This window comes from Lepidochelys olivacea, assembly GCF_965140295.1.
Source record: "Lepidochelys olivacea isolate rLepOli2 genome assembly, chromosome: 7".
NCBI classification, from domain to species: domain Eukaryota; kingdom Metazoa; phylum Chordata; order Testudines; family Cheloniidae; genus Lepidochelys; species Lepidochelys olivacea.
In genome coordinates, this window is record NC_140417.1 from 29,462,113 (window position 1) to 29,480,971 (window position 18,859).

Below are 18,859 nucleotides of genomic sequence, written 5' to 3' on the forward strand. Positions count from 1 at the left end.
ATGGGAGCTGAACGCTCTAGAAAATCTGTCTGCTGTGGTAGGTCCTCAGCTGTCTTGAAAATCTGGCTCTTAATTTCTGGATACACATGCCTAGCTCTCAATAGCCAAGAGAGAACGTTTTTTAGCTAGGGTACATTTTCCCCAGAATCCATTGGGAACAGACTGTATCCAGCCATAATTTCACCACTTGGTGTTTTGGATCCAGTAGATTCTCTCCCCCCGATATAACATAAGCAGCTGGAGGATGGGATATCTTTCTGGTGGAAAATACTATGAGAACAGCTGTTCCTATGATGTTTTCAAGGAAAAACCATGGAAACAGCTGGTTCCCTTGCATGACAGTGAGAATGAAGCTCAAGTAGCAAAAAGAAACTAAAAAGGAATGGAAAGCCAATATACAAAAATTGGAGACTGAGAAAAGGAAAGAGAGACAGACGGAATGGAGGAGACAAATGAAGCAAACACAGAAATCTAGAAAACGCTTTGAGAATTTAGAATAAATAAAGGGAAGGGAAACTGATTTCATCAAGTCATATAGAAGCCCCAAGGATTGCTCTAGAGATAAGTGTTCTGTGTTGGTGAGTAAAAAACCCAGGTCCCCAGAGGCTGCTTAATGCAGCAGATGAGTCTGCAGGTAGTAAGCAATTGAGTCTCTTGTACTTCTCAACCACAACTGTTAGCCAGTGAAAGGTATTTAAGTGTGAAATGAGCCCTGTTTGGCTTTCTGTGTCTGTAAGGATGGGGAGGAAGGAGGAAGGAATTAGAAATAGACTGAGCCAAATTCCAACCGGGTGAAAGCAGCAGAAACTCCAGTGAGGTCAATGGAGTCATTTACATCAGGTGTGCACTGTGGGGTAATAAAATGTCTGAAGGTGGAGAGTAAATGAGAACCAGAAACAAAAGTAAGAAAAATGATTTATTTATCAATAAAAAGAGGAAAGTTGTACTTAGAAAAATTCATGCTATTCTGCAATCAGAAATACTTAGGATCCCAACCTGAGTTAAAGGGTCAGAATCATTTGTCTTCCCACTGCAATGGCTATTTAGTTAGGGTTACACCATGAGGATGTACTATATTGCATAGTACTATATTTTGCTACCTTTACACATGCGGTACACTCAAAGTGTGTATATCAAAGCCGCTTGCTGATATTTATTTATGGTAACGACATGTTCAGAAGGGTTTCACCTGCAGTTTTACTGTTGTTGGATTTTTTTGTTTTTTGCTTTTTTTTAAATGGAAGAAAATCTTTATTTTAAGCAGTCAAGCAATGATGTTTTACCAGTCAACACACTGCAATACAACATTGAGAATATTCTATAATACAGGTACATTCTGATATTCCTTCATTAATTTTAATAGAAGACAAATTAAATGTTGGGGAAACTTGTGCTAAGTGCCTCATCTCACAGCTGCTCCAAGCTACATTTAAATATATACAACATGTCATTAGAAGCAGTATTTGCCAGAAATCTTGCAGAAAAACTTTTGACCAGAAACAAATCAGGAAAAGATTAATATTCTTCTATGTTGCTTGTATGTATATATTTTGCTACTAGCAATATAGAAAAACAGTAACTTTGTTGCTTTGTCTCTGGTTAAAGGATAATTCTTATGTAACCTACAGTACACAAGATGAATCTCTAAACCCAGTTATTCATAACTAGAAGAGAGGATTATCAATTTAAAACTGTAAATGAGCGCTGCTGTTAACTCTCCTACAAGCTTACCCTTTGGGCTACAAATGTATAAAATAAAGTGATAACACAAGAAATATATTAGTATAAATTTATATGTACAAGAAAGTTAAAATGCAAGAACACTAAAATCCTTCTACTTGCAAGTAAGATCAATTAGAAGTAAAAGGTTTAAAATACTTTCAGTGGCAAAACTCGCAATATACACCATTGCCAGCAACAGTATGCCCTCCGAAAAACTTTTGCTTCCTGTGCCAGCAGGGAACATGAGCCCTTGAGGATCTTTTTCTTGCTATCTCTTTAAATTTATTACTTAAAAAAAATGTTAATCAGTCACAAACTCACAAAATCAAATAAGTGCAGAGATCCGGCTTTTTCTCAGAGGGAAATTTGCCCCTCTGTATCGTAATTTGATGGATTAGGTGTGACTTAATACCTTACAGGCCTTGCCCTGCCCTCTGTGCAGGGATAAATGTCACCCTCTGTCCTTAAGTTACTCAGTGGTGCCTAACTATGGCAGCATTTTTACAAGCCTTTTCAAGGGGTGCTAGAGCTGCGGATAATAATCATCCTGTATGGATTGGAGGAGAGCAGCGACTGAGAGTGAGAAACTATGCAAAGGGACTACTTGTGGGACCCTGTGCCAAGGGGAGGGAACGTTTATGCAGGCCCTTGTGATCCAACCGACAGAGAAACTGGGCCAATAAGTACTTGAGAGAAAAATTGGGCAAAGGAAAGCTTGTTAACTTTTGTTCCTACTGGATTCCTGTCACCTTGGAAGAGGTGGAGTTTTTGGTTTAGCTGAAGAGACGAACAGCTCCCTAGGAAGAGTGGGAAAATTAGGGCTGGCCATCTTCAGACAACATAAAGGCATTCCACTACAGCAATATGGAATATAAATACCTAGCTACAACTGAGAGAGGTTAGGACAGTATGACTGTGCCAGAATGTAAGACCCTTGGTTTCCATAGTGGAAATGACAGCAATTTTTGTTCATCCATCAAGAAAACAGGAGGCACAAAAAGTGAGGAGTCCAAGACGCCTTTGGAGCTCATGCCATCGCTTTATGTTCCCTGTTGAATGCATTCACATTGCATATTTCTCTGAAGAACTCCTCCAGTTTCTATAGAAAGTGAGATGCCAGACTCTTCGAAGGTAGAGTCAGTGAACTAGCAGTTAAAACACTCAACCTTTCCACTAGAAACTGAACAAATTACATATTTAATAGGATGAAAATCCCAGGCACAGAAAACAAGTCATTTGAAGGAAACAGAAAAATGCTGGCTTGAAGAACTTCAGCTTCTCCTTTCTGTGTCCAAGTTTAACTGGCTCACGTGCAGAAGTACTTAGAGGAGGGGTCAATGGTTCAGATCTCTGAAATAAAATGAAAAGCAAAAAATTAAGGTCAATTATGTAAGAATTACAGTGACTCACAAGTTCCCTCGACAATGGAATAAAAATCTTCTGCCATGTTGGCTTATAGTACGGCAAAGCTGGAAAGTGCCCACTTCCACCCAGCATGGTCCTTCACAGGTAACATGCCAACATAGTCCTTCATGAGCAGACCAGTGCCTGTTACAGATTCTGGGAGATGTCCAATGAGGGCCTCACTTCTAGCTGCCACTCTGTGTTTGGCTACCAGGGGCTGTATTTTTGCCAAAATCCCAGTGAGAAAAGAGAGAGTTATTTTCAAAGATCTATAAAGACTGTACATGAGTGAATGGGCCGATTTTTTTTTTTATTTTTAGTAAAGGCTGCATGTGCCAGTGGGCAAATAATTAACAGATTCTGATGGCAGAAGGGACCACCATGATCATCCAGTCTGATACAACAGGCCATAGAATTTCCCAAAAATAATTCCTAGAGCAGACCTCTTAGAAAATCATCCAATCTTGATTTTAAAATGATCAGTGATAGACTGATCGCACAACCTTTGCTAAACTGTTCCAATGGTCAATTACTCTCACCCTTAAAAAAAACTTGCACCTTATTTCCAGTCTGAATTTGTCTAGATTCAACTTCCAGCCACTGGATCATGTTAGATTTTTCTCAACTAGATTGAAGAGATTATTATTAAATATCAGTTCCCCATGTAGACACTTACAGACTATATTCAAGTCACCCCTTAATCTTCTCTTTGCTAAATTAAAATCTGAACAGATCCAAAGTACCTTTTTCAGAAACCCCAAACCTATACCAAGTAAGGATTAAAAAGGTAAAGGACCCAGGCACAACTCTGAGTTCGCCATTCAAGTTGAGAAGTATGTGTGTGCCCGCACATACAGTTTATAGGTCGGACCACAGCGACAGAGTCTTGTGCAGGTGATAGGACATACTTCTCTACCTGACCTCTTACCACCAAGGTAAATTAGTTGCGGTTTTGCCCTCATCGCAAACTGGGAAATTGAAATCTCTATTACAATTTCAGTCAGACAGCCTCTGTGGTAGATACATAACCCTGTGTGCGTACAAATGTTGTGGATGACTAATGAAACATATACCTATGTACGCTCTGCTTATAAAGAGAGGCACCCACTGGGCAGAATGCAAGGTTTTAAAGGTTCCCATTGGGATCACAGAGAAAAGGAACATTCAGACTCTGACTTTTCAGAAAGATGGTTACTGTGAGCTAGACACTCCCAAACATAATGTAAAGGGGGGAAAAAAACCCCAAACCTTTGGGCCATGTGTTTTTTCTAGCATGTTCACTGCCCAGGGCAATGAAACAAAGAAACTCCTACATAAATGCTCCATAGAATCCTCTATGCCCAATGGAGACAGCTAAATAACATGATATTTCACAAAACCACAGCAACTGAAAAACAACGGTCTCCACAAAATGCCTATAGCTCCGCCACGTATGGGGCGGAGGAGTGGTGGGGGAGAGAAGCAAAGTCAATGGGCAGGTGGTAGAAATCTGCAGGAGGAAGCACTTGTGCATGTTTTAGAGGGATGATGTACAACGGACACAGAAACCAGCATGGCATGTTAATTCTGCCCAAAGCACGATTGGCTTGTGAAGCCCGGAAACAGATGACTTGTGGATCGCATGTAACAGCTGCAAGTCCCATTAAGATGTTCACTGCTGAGTCCTGTAGCTGTGGAGGATCTCACTGTTGGAGAGAGAACGTGAAACCAATTCTCCCAAGTGCCAATGATAAGTCTAAAATCCGTTCAGGAACTAGTGCAGGAGATATGCACTGCCTACCGAGTGAGTGGCTCTTTACAGAGGACACTTGTGCTCCAGAATTGGTTACTAGCTAGCCTCTGCATAGACTTTAAGGTGTTGGTTATAATCTATGAAGCACTAAACGGTTTGGTTTGGGACCAGCCTATTTGTGAGACTGCCTCCCTCCTTGTGCCGTGAGAGGGTCACACCAGCGGTGAGTCAACTCTGCTATACCGTTGTATTACTATCAGTAGGTTGTTATTACAGGTAGAGCTGGTAGCAATACCTGTAGTTAGGGCTGGCTAATATTTCCTCTTATAAGCCTCTGTTTTCTGTATCCACTTAAACTAAAGTGTTCTATGCCAGGTATTTGTCCCATGCTGTGGCTTTTTTTTAAACTTTGGCATCAACTGCATAGCCATTCCTGAGAACAGGTTTAGAAACAAATAGTTTTGAATTTTAAGTGTTTCCAACTATCTTTGTCTCTTAGTGCCTCCATCCTGAAGGAGGGATTTGATGTTTGGCAAAGGAATAGTCCTGGGGCACGAAGTGCCTTTTGTTGTCCCGTGAAAACTCACCTAGATTTGATGAAGTTACAAGCCCCTGAAAATTGCTATCTGCACACTCTGTATAGCTGATTAGAAGCTAGTTGGTAAAATCTCTGAACATTCCTTGTGCACAGAGTATGCTCTGGCTACACATAGCTCCCTAACAAAAGCAATTACCCTGAGCATGCTTCAAGACTCTACTAAGCATCTCATGTATGCTGTAAAGGGAAAGGTGTGCTGGACTGGGAGGAGGAATCCACTCTTTCTGGTCTCAACTCTCTGCTGACTGGTGTTAATGATTTTATGCACTTCATGGCCCTAACTTCTTAGCAAAAGCCCTCATACCCTCTACCTTAAAAGGTGTGCAACTATTATTTTGCCCCTCCCTTCACATTCTCCCATTTTACAGATGGGGTAACAAAGTTCACTTCTGGGAGAGCTGGGACTAGAACACAGGTCCTGAGTACGACAGATTCATCTGCGTAGCCATGCTGCCTTTCAGAACAAATGAGCCAGATTTCTGTGGGTGGCTGTTTGTAACCCTTGGATGACAACCCCCTCCAGAGTCAGGAATACAGCCTCAGACTTCTGATTCCTAATGTTCTGTTGCTGTCTAGCAAAGAGCTATTATATCCTGTGCCAAAGTAGTCTGCCCTCTTAACGGTAATGGTACCTAAGGATCAGTCTACCCCCACCAACTCATGTGGCACTTTGAGATTTTGAAAGGCCTGATTATATACTGTGACGGGGCAAGGCCAGATGGCTATAGAAAAGTAGTGGGAGATAGATATATTAGCTCCAGGCTAAACAAATCCTTGGTACCAGGATAAGTGAAATGGCAGCTGCTCCAGGTCAATTAAGACACCTCCAGGTCAATTAAGAACTTTCCAGAAGGCAGGGAGAATGCTAGGTTGATTGGGACACCTGAAGCCAATCAGGGGCTGGCTGAAACTGGTTAAAAACCTCCCAGTTAGTCAGGTGGGGGCGCATGTCAGGAGCTGTGGGAGGAAGTTGCACTGTTGGAGAGACTGAGTAGTATACACCATAACAGGCACAAGGAAGGAGGCCTGAGGTAAGGGTGAAGTGGAGCTTGAGGAAGTGAGGGCTGCTGTGTGGGGGAAGTAGCTCAGGGAATTGTACATGTCATGTTTCTAAAAGGTCAGCTACCATAGCTGATACTATTAGGGTCCCTGGGCTAGAGCCCAGAGTAGAGGGTGGGCCTGGGCTCCCCACCGGCCACCTTTGCCCCCTGATTAATCACTGAGACTGGGAGATAACAGAGACTGTACAAGGAAGGATAACTTCTCCTCACCTCCCTCACTGGCTTATGATGAAAATGGCTCAGTAGACTGTGACCCTTGTCTCTAGAGAGAGAAGGGTTATGTGGAGGGTCACAGTGAGCCTCTGAGGCTAGCAAAATCTGCCAGGAAATGCGGGACCCATGGAGGCAAGGACAGAGTATTGTCACAATATATACACACGAGGCTGTAGGAGTTATTGATGGTCCCAGGACCACTCCCTTTCTAAGAGGTGTTTGGGAGGAAATCCCATCATTGTGTCTTTAAAGGCCAGGAGCAGGAGGCTTCTAGAGAGGGTGGGGCAAGGCTCCCCTCTCACCCAACTATCTGGGGATGAGCTGGGAGAAGGAGACCAGCATAAATCCTGCCTCCTCCCTCACAGCAGGGCAGACACTAGCAAGAGAAGGCTGGCCCGCTGAATCCTCTGACCCTGAGGATGCAGGTGTGGGGAGGGAAGAGAGAAGGGCCAGCTGAGGCAGAAGCTATCCCAGGTCCTACTGAGGGCTAAATTACAGTTCAGCTTCAAGGAGGAGACCTGGGAACTCCTGGCTTAAGGAGAGAGAGAATAACTGAATGAATTACCCAGCTCCAGGAGGAGCGCTCGGGCTCCTCGTTAGGGAACAACCTACTGGACGGGAACAGAGCCCAGTGGTGGCTTTCAGTTAAAGGTTCTTCTGGTCTTTGGGGCTTATTTGTTTGGGATGTTTGTTTGGACTTGTTACCCCTGAAAAAGGATTGAACTCAGGTTCACCCACCTGCGCGGCTGAGCCACGTAAACACCTGTGAGGAGGAAACTGAGGCAGGGAGTGCCTGCAGTGCTACAGGGTAGTCATGCCCCATGACATGTCCCCTTCTAGTGGCAAGTCCAAAAAAAGAAGTTACTCCTTTAGATCCACAGCACAGATCTCTCTCACTTTAGCTAAAGGTCTTCAGTTCCAATTCTGCTGGTGACCCTAGCAGATGTTAGATATGATTCTAAATGATGGAATTTGGGTTTTTCTCAATTTTCCTTTTTAAAACCCCAGGAATCCACGTACAAACACCATACCTTTAAAAGGAAGTTGAGGTTGCAGAGTGGAGCTCTTAAAAGCGAGGGAAATATGAGAATTAAAGTTAATTAAGGAACCTTAATTTGGCCCCCTTGTGTGTATGCATTATGGTAGGATAAATACAGAATTACCTAATACTAGTTCAGCAGTTCCCTTGCCTCACCATTGAACAGTATGGGGTATGAATGAGGAAAAGGGTTGTAAGAAGTGAAAGAAAGTTTAGATATGAGGGCTGGGACCTAGTAGTCTCCTCTTGGCTTCCATTGCTGGCTCTTGCACAGGCTTCTTGTGTGACGTTAGGCAAGGCTCGAGGGCTGAACTAAGGTTGCACAGGCTTTTGCAATTCCAGAATTCCCTAACCTCTGAGTGCTTGACTTTGCAACCATAGTGTTCATAGTTTTGTTTTGGTTTTTTTTTTTTTGTATGTAATGCTAGAGAATGCTACTCTGTAGAAGGGATGAGGCTGACTGAGATGGTTGTTCTGACTTCGTAATTTTGAATAGCTGGCAGGGCACTTGGAGAAAATATATGGATGCCTTTTTAATGTTACATTTTTGAAATAAAATTAATGTAACTGTCTTTGCTGCTGTTTCTGGAGCTTGCCCATCTGATGGGGGATGTGTATGAGGCTGTGCAGTGTCATGTGGGATTAGTGTGGGGATCTGGCATACTATGGGATTACTACTGGCAGTTCCATGCAATGGTTTCGTCCACAGGCCTTCTTGAAAAGGGATTTGGGATTAAGAGGACATGCCCCCCTGTGCAGAGGGCCAAAGCAAGGCACATGGTATACAATTTAAATCCTCTGTTGAGGGTGTAAGTGTGATGGTAGTCGTACCCTGCTCTTGGGCTTGCCTTCTGCGCTGTGATGAATTTCAGCCAGAATGCAGCCTCTCAATGCTGCTGAGATCTACATTTTGATCTTTCACAAGCTCTTCTATGCTTACATAGAAGGGTAAATCAGAGCCTCTTATTTTCAAGTACCTTCCACATTGAGGAGTAGCCTTACACTGCTCGGGTGGGGGAAATAACACAGTTCTACCACATTTATCAAAGCAACCTATAGTGCAGAATTTCCTGGGTTGGGCTTCCTACAAACAGGAAGAAGTGCATCCTGGGAAAACCACAGGGCACAGTAAATGAAGTCTAACATCTCTACTGCTGCCTAACATTGTATTGGGTTAACAATAAACCATACCAGTAACTTGGATAAAGTCTTTTATGTGTTAATAACTGACTGGCATAGCAATATACTGCAAATGCAAACCTGCCTAGTAAAAAAGCTTTTGTGGTAGAAGGGTAAAAGTACAGTTTTCAGTCCCTTGATTTGGCTTTGTGAGCACTGAGAAGAAGGAGTGGCTTTTTCTGAGGCATGCTCTCTACGACTTCAAGAGGGGCCCCTCGTATGTTCCCTCTGTGGAGTACAAAACTGTCTTCTATATGCCTAAGTCTTTTTTTGCGCTTTGCAGTCAAAATCCAGTATCCAATTCATTGATAATCCCTAGTATTTATAATCTCATTCAAGAACAGTGTGAAGAATACACTTGTTCTCCCTCTACAGAGATCATACAGATAAACTTTAAAGGGGGAAATGGCCAGGTTAAAAAAAACCATGATTTTCAGGCTCTGATGAGGAGTGTGGGAGGCTGTATGAGTGGGTACTGTCGGTTGGGTGGAAGGCAATAGAAAAAAATTTGAAAGGATCATAACTCACCTTCTTGTCACTTACTGTCTTGAGGCTGTCTCAGCCACTGGTTTCTGCACTCCAAAGGCAGTGATAAAAATATTCACAACTACTATAATGAACACCAGTCCAGTTGCAAGGTTATTGAGGACATCCAGCTTGGCATGCTTTGTAGGGTTATTAAGGTCATATTTTACTTGAAAGGAAAAGAGAAAAGTGGTATTTTTACTATCAAAACACATTAACATACATGGTAAAAAGCTTTTTATTATTTATCTTATATAAAGATTTCTCTTTACCCCTCACTAGATGCCAGACCCATCCGCCCTGCAAAAAGGGAAGTTAGCATTGCAGCCAATGTTGCAAAATCTGAGGACTAATTTCATTTGTGATGAATATGTAATATCCTCTTATACTGTAAGAGCCATATTCTGCTCTTAGATACATTTGTGCAGCTCCCACTGACTTGCTATGTGTAGCTAGATGCAGAATGTATCCTACAGAAATGATATCCCCAACACTTGTAGCTCTTAATATTCCCTACAGTACATTGAATTTCTTTCTTTCCAAAAGGAAAACTGTCATAATGCAAAATTTAAATATTTTTTATTACTTTACCTCTTGAAAACATGTCTTTACTCATTTATCAGATGATCTACCAATGAGAACCAGTAAAGTCTAGCCTCTTATGCCAGAATAGGCTGTATATCCTTTCTAGATAGCCCAATCATCTCTCTCCCATCTGTTCCAATAGGAGATCTCTGTACCTGCCCCCATATCTACCCACTGATGGCTATTCCTACGGCTTCTGGTTCTTATTTTTAGAAAGCAGGAGCATTATTTCATCTATGATACATTAACAGAGAGTGAAATTTCAAAGCATCACAGCTTGCAGTCACTCTTATTTTGAGCATCAGCTGTGTCAACATTGTTTTCTTTTCTTTGCTTGCACTTTTCCTTGCTTTAACTGCTGAGGGGAGGACAAATAAGAGAAGATAAAATTAGATTGGTGTAGGCCTCATTTCCAGATCTTGTAAACTGTATATATGAGTAATATTAAATATGAATATGCTTGTGTAGGATTGTGTGAAATTTGGCAGGACTGTTCAGCATTATGGCAAGCCAAAAATCTCCTCTGACCACTTTTTCTCTAAACAGGGGCTCTGTAATTTATAGCCTGATTCAAATATCATTGAAGTTGGTAGGCAGACTGTCATTGATTTCAGTGGGCTTTGGATCAGGCCCTTAAAGAGAACTAATGAGAGGACATCTTCCTCTAACTTTGGTTGGTAGTAAGATACATAAATTATATAAACAAAAGAAATCTGAATAAAATGTTAAGTACCATGCAGGCTCTGGCAGCAACAGTGTCATAAACAGTGTTACCAAAGCCCCTTGATGTGCAGTTTGCGAACTCTGTTATACAAATCAGGGTGGGGGGTTTTTAGCATATGGGTAGGGCCCTATCAAATTCACGGCCATGAAAAACACGTCACGGACCGTGAAAGCTGGTCTTTTGTGTGCTTTTACCCTATACTATATATATTTCACAGGGGAGACCAGCATTTCTCAAAATTGGGGGTCCTGACCTAAAAGGGAGTTGCAGGGGGGTCACGGTATTGCCACTCCTTACTTCTGCGCTGCCTTCAGAGCTGGGCAGCGGAGAGCGGCAGCGCCTGTAGGCCAGGTGCCCAGCTCTGAAGACAGCGCCCAGCCAGAAGCAGCGCTGAAGTCAGGGTAGCAGTTCTGCAGCCTCCCCCTACAATAACCTTGCGACCCACTCCCACAAATCCTATTCGGGGTCAGGACCCCTACGATTACAACATGATGAAATTTCAGATTTAAATAGCTGTAATCATGAATTTTATTATTTTTAAAAATCCTATGGCCATGAAATTGACCAAAATGGACCATGAATTTGGTAGGGCCCTACATGTGGGCACTGTCAACACTGAAGAACTACTGACCCCATTTGTACTTAAACTAACTCAGTTACAAACGGTTCAGTGAATCCCGGCTAGTCATGCTGAATTAGTTTATGACCCATTGCAGGTTTGCCCTGCGTCCATGCTAGTGGTGCCCTAAACTCTCTCGATTCCAAAGGCTCCTGGGGATCTGTCCCATAGTTCTCGGCTCTGTTCCCAGAAGCAGCATGCTGGGAGAGACTTCCCAAGCCAGCCAGAACACTGTAGGGCAGTAGTGGGGGGACTGTGTGACCATTTCAGCTACTCTGCACCTACACTGACACTAAAACTTTTTGGGAGTTAACCCCATAGGCAACCCTGAAAAAACAGGTTATGTAGCGTGGCTGGTAGCATGCTTGTCATTTGTGTGTGTGGAGGTGTGTCTTCTAACATCTCCTGGATCATTGTAATGCATGGCAGTTCCAGACAAATGAACTACAACTCCTTTCTTGTAGTATTTAAGAAAAGGGTTTATTAAGGCTGGCTGCTGGTGGAGGGGGAAAAAAGACAATGTATATGTACCTAGAGGATCTCATGTGTTAGACATCAGGTTACAGAGAAATGTCATTTTGATGATTCATCAAAATTGGGGGCAAGGAAGTAGGTAAAATACAGCTCCATCTAGTAAAGCAGAACTCTTGAGATTTCAGATGGAATTATAGTAATCCTATTTCATTATTATAGTACGAAACATGCAGCTAACCTCAACCGTTCTTTAGTACAGTTATTCCTACTCCTTTTGTCATAGTAATCCAATCCCACTATCATTTCAGGCAGCCTAAACTATTTCAAAATACTCTCTTTTTCCCCATTCTAAAAAGTTGTTAACGCTGCCATGGCACCTTCAAGGAAAAGTGTGCAGAAAACCAGTCTCTCCAAAGGACAGGCCATGTGTAATCTTCCATCAGTTTAGAACCAGAAGGAAATAGCAAACTTATTTCTCAAATAGCAGACCCATTCTGCACTTGGTCTGTGTTTGTGACAGGGAATACTGGCCCTTTATGGCAGGCTCATGGCCCTGTTGCTGGTTCAACCCAGAACATGGGAATTCTTCAGAGTTCTTGTTCCCACTTCTGATGGGAGTTGGAGGCTCACAGCAAGGAATGATGGGAAGGAGTGCCAGGATATATTTTGCCTCCCAGTGAGACCACTCTGGGCCTCATCTGAGCAATTGGAGGAAGCTGCCTAGAAAGCTGGATAGCTAGAGAAGAGAACCCTGGGAGCAAGAGCAGCCTTGAGCAAGGACACATTTGGGGAGGGTGGTTGGGTGTTGGACTGAGCGCTTGCCGCCCCCTCTTTCGAAGCTGGAGTTTCTAGGAGAGGGTGGAAGAAAGAGGGAGAAGAGTTGCTGATCTTCTCTAGAGAAGGGTGAAAACTGGCATACTCTGGGACTGATCTATAACAAAGGGAAAGAGACTGAATAATGGCTTCAACTTCCATTACCCTGAAAGGGGGGGATGGGGAAGTTTTTGTTTGGCCAGAGAGCTAACCTGTCTGTCCAACAACCATACACTGAGGCAGCAGACATATCTGCACTGTGAAAGGCAAGCTGCCTTTACAGTGTCTCATGCCTTCATTTCATTTATACCAAGGAGGGGTCCAACTTGACTGCTTTGATCTCCACTGTGGTTAGTGCAGGGGTGCCGGAACAATTTGCATAGTGGGGTGCTGAGAGCCATTGAACTAAACTGTAAACCCTGTCTAGAATGGAAACCACTTCAAGCTAGGGGGTGCGGCCGCACCCCCAGCATCCCTAGTTCCAGCACCTATGTGGCAGTGTGTCACTGGGGAAGAGCCTCTCAAATAGGAACACCCTAAGCAATTCAGAGCTCTATAAGTCATGCCAACACTTAACACATCTAGAAATTCACAGGCAGCAAGTGCTAATCTTAAAGCACCAGCTAAATGTGCTGGCTGAACACCACTCTGTTTACTAAGTGGGCTGCTACACAGCTGCCTTATCTCTAGCTTCTGAACAGTTTGGGTGTAGCCCCCAAATAGAACACATTACAGGTTGACAAAAGGTATGGGTTAGAGAAGAAAGGTCCACATCTGAAAGAAGATTGCAGCCTGCTAGCCAGATGTAAATGTTAAAAAGCAGTGTCTGCCACTGCTGAGAGATGGATTATTCAGCAGCAATGGGGCTCAAACCAGTCTCTCAGCAACAATCAAAGAGAAATCAGGGGTGGGGTGGAGGGGTTCTTTAAGTGCCCTGTGTGAACTCTGGCTTCTGCTTTCCAGACTTCTCCTTTTTACGTATGGAAAAACACAAATATCTTACGGGCTTAATTTCAAAAGAAGAGCCTTTCAAATCTACCTGAGAAATGTTTATATATATATATATATATACAGCTGTCAGTAGCAAGGGGCTGATCCAATGCCTTCTGAAGTCAGTAGGACTCCCACTTATTTCAATGGGCTGTGGCACAGGCTGTTATTGAGGGGCTGTTGGTGGAAAACCTAAGCCTGTCCTCTGGCAACTTGCATAAGCATCTCAGGTCAACTCTTTAAACTTGAGCTGCAGATATTTTCGGTGTCGGTTTCCTTTTGACTAGGTGATTCTTATGAATGTTACAGCCCCAGATACAGGCCTTTTCTAAAAACTTTGCAAAGTGATGCTGGAATCTCACTACACATCTCACTCCTGTGATGGCAAAGTATATGCAAAGACTACCAAAGATTCTGATAGTGACAATGCAAATGATTCTACTTTCAAAAATGTTTTGGAAGAATGCTGCATAATTCCTTGGTGCTCTCCACTCTCATCCCAGAGACGCATGTTAGCAAATTCTAGGTTATAGTCCGTTAGCATCATTTATTTGGAATTTTCCACCAAAATGGATACTGGACCACTAATGCAACCATGGGATTGGAGTATAGGAAATGGATTCCCCTGCACCCACCCTCCATGCACATCCCTTCTATTGAGGTCAGTGTTTTGCATAAGGAGCACAGGATCAAGCCCTTTGCCCACACAACACAGTTGCTCTGTTAATTTAGAAGGAGTCTAACTTTAAACTCAGAACTTGGATAACTAGTTCTTGGGTCTTGGATTTTCATCTGCAGTATAAATACAGACATTCCTAGTGCTGGTACAGTAAATGTCGGTATTTTGAAAAAAATCAATAAAAATGCTGCATTAATTTCCAGCTGCATGAAACGGCAATGGGGTCTGTAAATTCGAGGATAATAGAAAATGCAAAAAGCAGAACTTGGATTCTACATAGATCAGTCCCTTTGATTTAATCCAAATTATTTAATATAATGGCAACATTCCCATTGAAGCCCAATGCAGCTAGGATTTCACCCTCTATCTTTAAATAAGTCCTAATAATAAATATATCATCTTAAATATTTTTCAGAAAAAGTATAAATGCTTTCTCTACTGATGTTTTCTTTAGTCTTACCAGTAATCAGACACATGTAACACTGGTAATAATGAATATTAATAGTGACAATAAGTTCAAAATCAAAGTGATCTTGATACTTGTGCTAGAATCTCCTCACCATTCCAGAAGATGGTCCCCAGGCATAGACATATCAGCTTTTACTCTGATGTTATATGTCCTGTTGGCCCAAAAGTCAAGATGAAGTGATGGTGGCTTGATCATGGGTTAGACATGTCTTTGGTGTGAAGAAATTCTATCTTAGCTGTTTGTTAGCTATACCATTCCTCAAATAGAATCCAGGATCTTGCCTTTGAACAATTCTCTAATAGCTTATGGCTGTCAATCCATTTCTTTCAAGGGATTATATACCAATAAGAGATGCTATAAAGAGTGAATTTCTTCTTCTTAGCTTTAAGTCCAGTTAATACTTCTAAAAATCACTAGTGTCAAAACCTGTAACGACTTTGGCATCCTTGACTATATCTTTCCATTGTTCTTTGTACGATACGTGTGGTAACCAGAATGTCAGTATTCTAAAATACTCCTTAATGCCATTTATGGTACATGCAAAGTAATATGAGTTCCCCTATTTACCCCATAAGGCTGGGAGTTTTCAAATAAGTTCATTTTATTCTTACCAAGCCTTATGCTGATGTCTAGTACTCAGGACCAAATTCTTCTTTCACTCACACTGGTTTAAAGTCGTTAAAGCCATGTACAGCATCAGTGTAAAAGAAATTTGGGGTAGGGGTGTAACTAGTGATAAACTAAAGAAAACATCTAGGGTACCACTATTAGTCTGTCACATTGGTAATGTGGGGGTGGAGGACTGTAGTGTCACTTCTAATAAAGATGTTGGGGAGGAGGTGTAATCTACTCTTTTACTGCTGTTGCTACAGAATAACTTTTTGGTCATTCCTTAAGACTCTGTTGCTTCTAATTGCATGAGGCTATGGTGCATAAAGAGCCTGCCCTATATAGATTTTTGTTGTTGTTTAAAGTGCACTGTATTTAACTATGTTCCTTGGTCCTCCAGTCTCACTGAAATGATAGTCTATTTTCCTGCAGTCAGCAATTAAAAATGAGGAAGCTTATCGGCAATCCACTTTCCCCAGTGAAAAGGAAGCCAACATACCAAAAACATTTCCTGTATTCTGTAGCTGAATTTTAACCTGTTCTGAGACAAAGCCATTCAAATAGCTTTCTTTCCAAAAGGAAAATGTAAAAACAGGGTTAATCCTATAGGAAAAATAAATAGTAATGTTCTTAATACGTACCAAGGAATATCAGGAGCACGCCCACGCCAATTTGAAGTATGAGGGATATGCTGATGAGAACAATAAGTGGGATGTAGAATGAGAAGGAAGGTCCTTGCTCCATTACTGCTTTCAACTGGGATGCATTGGCCATCAGAAGAGCAATGTCCAACATGCTCTCTGCAGCACTCTTCTTATTGGCATAGTGGTTCATATTAATGGGTCCATTTCCCTGCAGCCAGCGTTGTGGTCTAGGCTGAAAGTTAAAAAAATTCCAGTTATGAATACGTCAAGTTTAACAGGATAGCGAGCTAAAGAAGGGACTCTGGACCAGGGACTGATTTCCCTAATAGTTCTGCTCACCCCTGTACTGCTCTCATCTGTTTCTGTGTGCTCACACCTACCAAGATCCTCTCATCAAGGAGCAAGAGATTATGCCTGGACTTAAGGCAGATATATACAATGTACTAACTGTTAGAAGCATGTGCATCAGAATTTCCATGTCACAAGAGACAGAAAGTTTGGGGAATCTGCATTATCTAAAGGCTGAGAAGTGTAGAAATTGGATTGCTTTTAAACATTTTTAAAACCAGGGCTATACATTAAACCAGCAGCTCTCAACCAGAGGTACGTGTACCCCTGGGGGTACACACGGGTCTTCCAGGGGGTACATCAACACCTCTAGATATTTACCTAGTTTTACAATAGGCTACATAAAAAGCACTAGCGAAGTCCGTACAAACTAAAATTTCATACAGACAATTACTTGTTTATACTGTTCTATATACTATACACTGAAATGTAAGTACAATATTTAAATTCCAATTGATTTATTTTATAACTGTATGGTAAAAATGAGACCATGAGCAATTTTTCAGTAATAGTGTGCTATGACACTTTTTTTTCTATTTTTAGGTCTGATTTTGAAAGCAAGTAGTTTTTAAGTGAGGTGAAACCTGGGGATATGCAAGACAAATCAGACACCTGAAAGGGGTACAGTAGTCTGGAACGGTTGGGAGCCACTGCTTTAAACACCCACTATACTGGATGAAACTCCTCCCTATGTGGGACAAGACCTATGCACCACCAGAGTCATTCAATAATCCTATCTGAGGATTTGTTGGATTAAACTGCTGCATAAGCCTTTGTGCCATCCAGATACACTGGTGGATATTCCCATGCTGTGCCCACCCCAATACGTATGTGGATATTCCATTTCTGATCTCATGTGATGGGAGATGATTAAGATACTTCCCCTCCCCCCCCCCCCCCCCCCGCTACAAAGGCAACGGACTTTTTGTTTTGAAAGGTCAGGGGATTTCTAACACCAAATGCCAAAAAAGCAGTAATCTATTGGGGAAAGCAGTAGACATAGCAGGTCTGTTCTCTCTTGCTTTTTTTCCTTCCTCATCCTTTAGGATATCAGTAAAACTCTGTCATTGGCAACAGATTTCTAAAGGAATTAGGCACCTGGTGAGATTTTCAAAACTGCCTAAAAGCAGCTTATGTTGTGGCTGTGTTGGTCCCAGGGTATTAGAGAGACAAGGAGGATGAGTTAATATATTTTATTTGGACCAGCTTCTGTTGGTGAGAGCGACAAGCTCTTGAGCTTACATAGAGCTCTTCTTCAGAAGCTCGAGAGCGTGTCTCTCTCACCAACAGAAGTTGGTCCAATAAAAGATATTAACTCACCCACCTTGTCTCTCTCAAAGCAGGTTAGGCACCTACCTCCCTTTGACCTCTTTAAAAAATCTGGCCCTTGGTACACACTTAAAACTATGAACCAAATTATGCCTTCTGTTACACCCATGTAGCACAAAAATATACCCAGGCACCTCTACCCACCTCCATGAAGTTGCACAGGCATAAGAGGGAGCAGAATATAGACCTTCGATGTCTGATTTAATAACTCTTCTTCCTTACTGAATGTTTAATTATGCAAACAACTTCCTTTTCTCTTGGGTGACTGACTGTATATGAGCTTCCATCTTGTCCATATCTTTGGTTTCTAACTACTTCAATATAATTTCTTTTGAAAGATTATAAAAAGTGTCATGGCTGGGGTTTTTTGGTTTTGGGTTTTTTAACTCCCATTTGTTAGGGATATTTTGACTATATAAATGTTTTCTTTGGAAAGGCTAAGCACTGTGGGGAAAAGTCTCTATTTAAAGGTTATTTCAAATGCAGAAGACACTCTCTAATTAAACTGGTCAGTGGCTGTGATCAAAGCATCCAAACTTCCAGTTTCAAAGCCAGTTCTGCCACTGTCCATCCTGTGCTTGTCATCTTTGAAGCTAGAAAAATTTCAGTGCATTAAATGTTTTATGCTATATCACGTAACTGCCCAGTTCCTTGCAAGAGAACAAACTGCAAAATTTGACCTCATTTCTCTGGACACAATTTAAATAATGTACTGAGAGAAAAATGTCATGAGACAGCAGTGATGGGAATGAAGCCATGTAATCATAGCCTCACACAGAGGATTACTGAGAATGGTGAAAAGAGGAAGTATTAATTTTTCAGATCAAAACTTCAGTCAGTCAGAAATATCTATTTCTTTAGCTTTGTTTAGCTCCCATGGTATTAAATTTTTTTTAAAAAAACCCAACCCTATTTGCCCCAGTTTCCTGGGGGGGAAGACATGGACACATGCTACTGAATCACTTATATAAACATTACAGTTCCTCGAATGATACCGTCTCCCTAACAGAAGTGAAAACCCTTGTGGCTGTGTTCCCATTACCTTCAAGGAAAAGCAGCACAAAATAAATGTTGGAACTATTGAGCAAAAAGACTTAAACTAA

At 41.9% G+C, this 18,859-nt stretch overlaps 1 protein-coding gene across 1 annotated transcript in view; it reads right to left on the reverse strand.

The window, feature by feature from the left end:
* Positions 1-903: 903 nt before the first annotated feature.
* Positions 904-18,859, reverse strand: part of NINJ1 (ninjurin 1) — a 34,995-nt gene continuing 17,039 nt past the window's right edge. The window contains exons 2-4 of the mRNA XM_084633690.1: positions 16,077-16,311; positions 9,477-9,642; positions 904-3,072 (exon numbers count right to left, since the gene is read on the reverse strand). Of these exons, the coding sequence (XP_084489816.1) occupies positions 9,488-9,642; positions 16,077-16,311 (390 nt within the window). The 3' untranslated portion in view covers positions 904-3,072; positions 9,477-9,487. The remainder of the gene's footprint in view (positions 3,073-9,476; positions 9,643-16,076; positions 16,312-18,859) is intronic.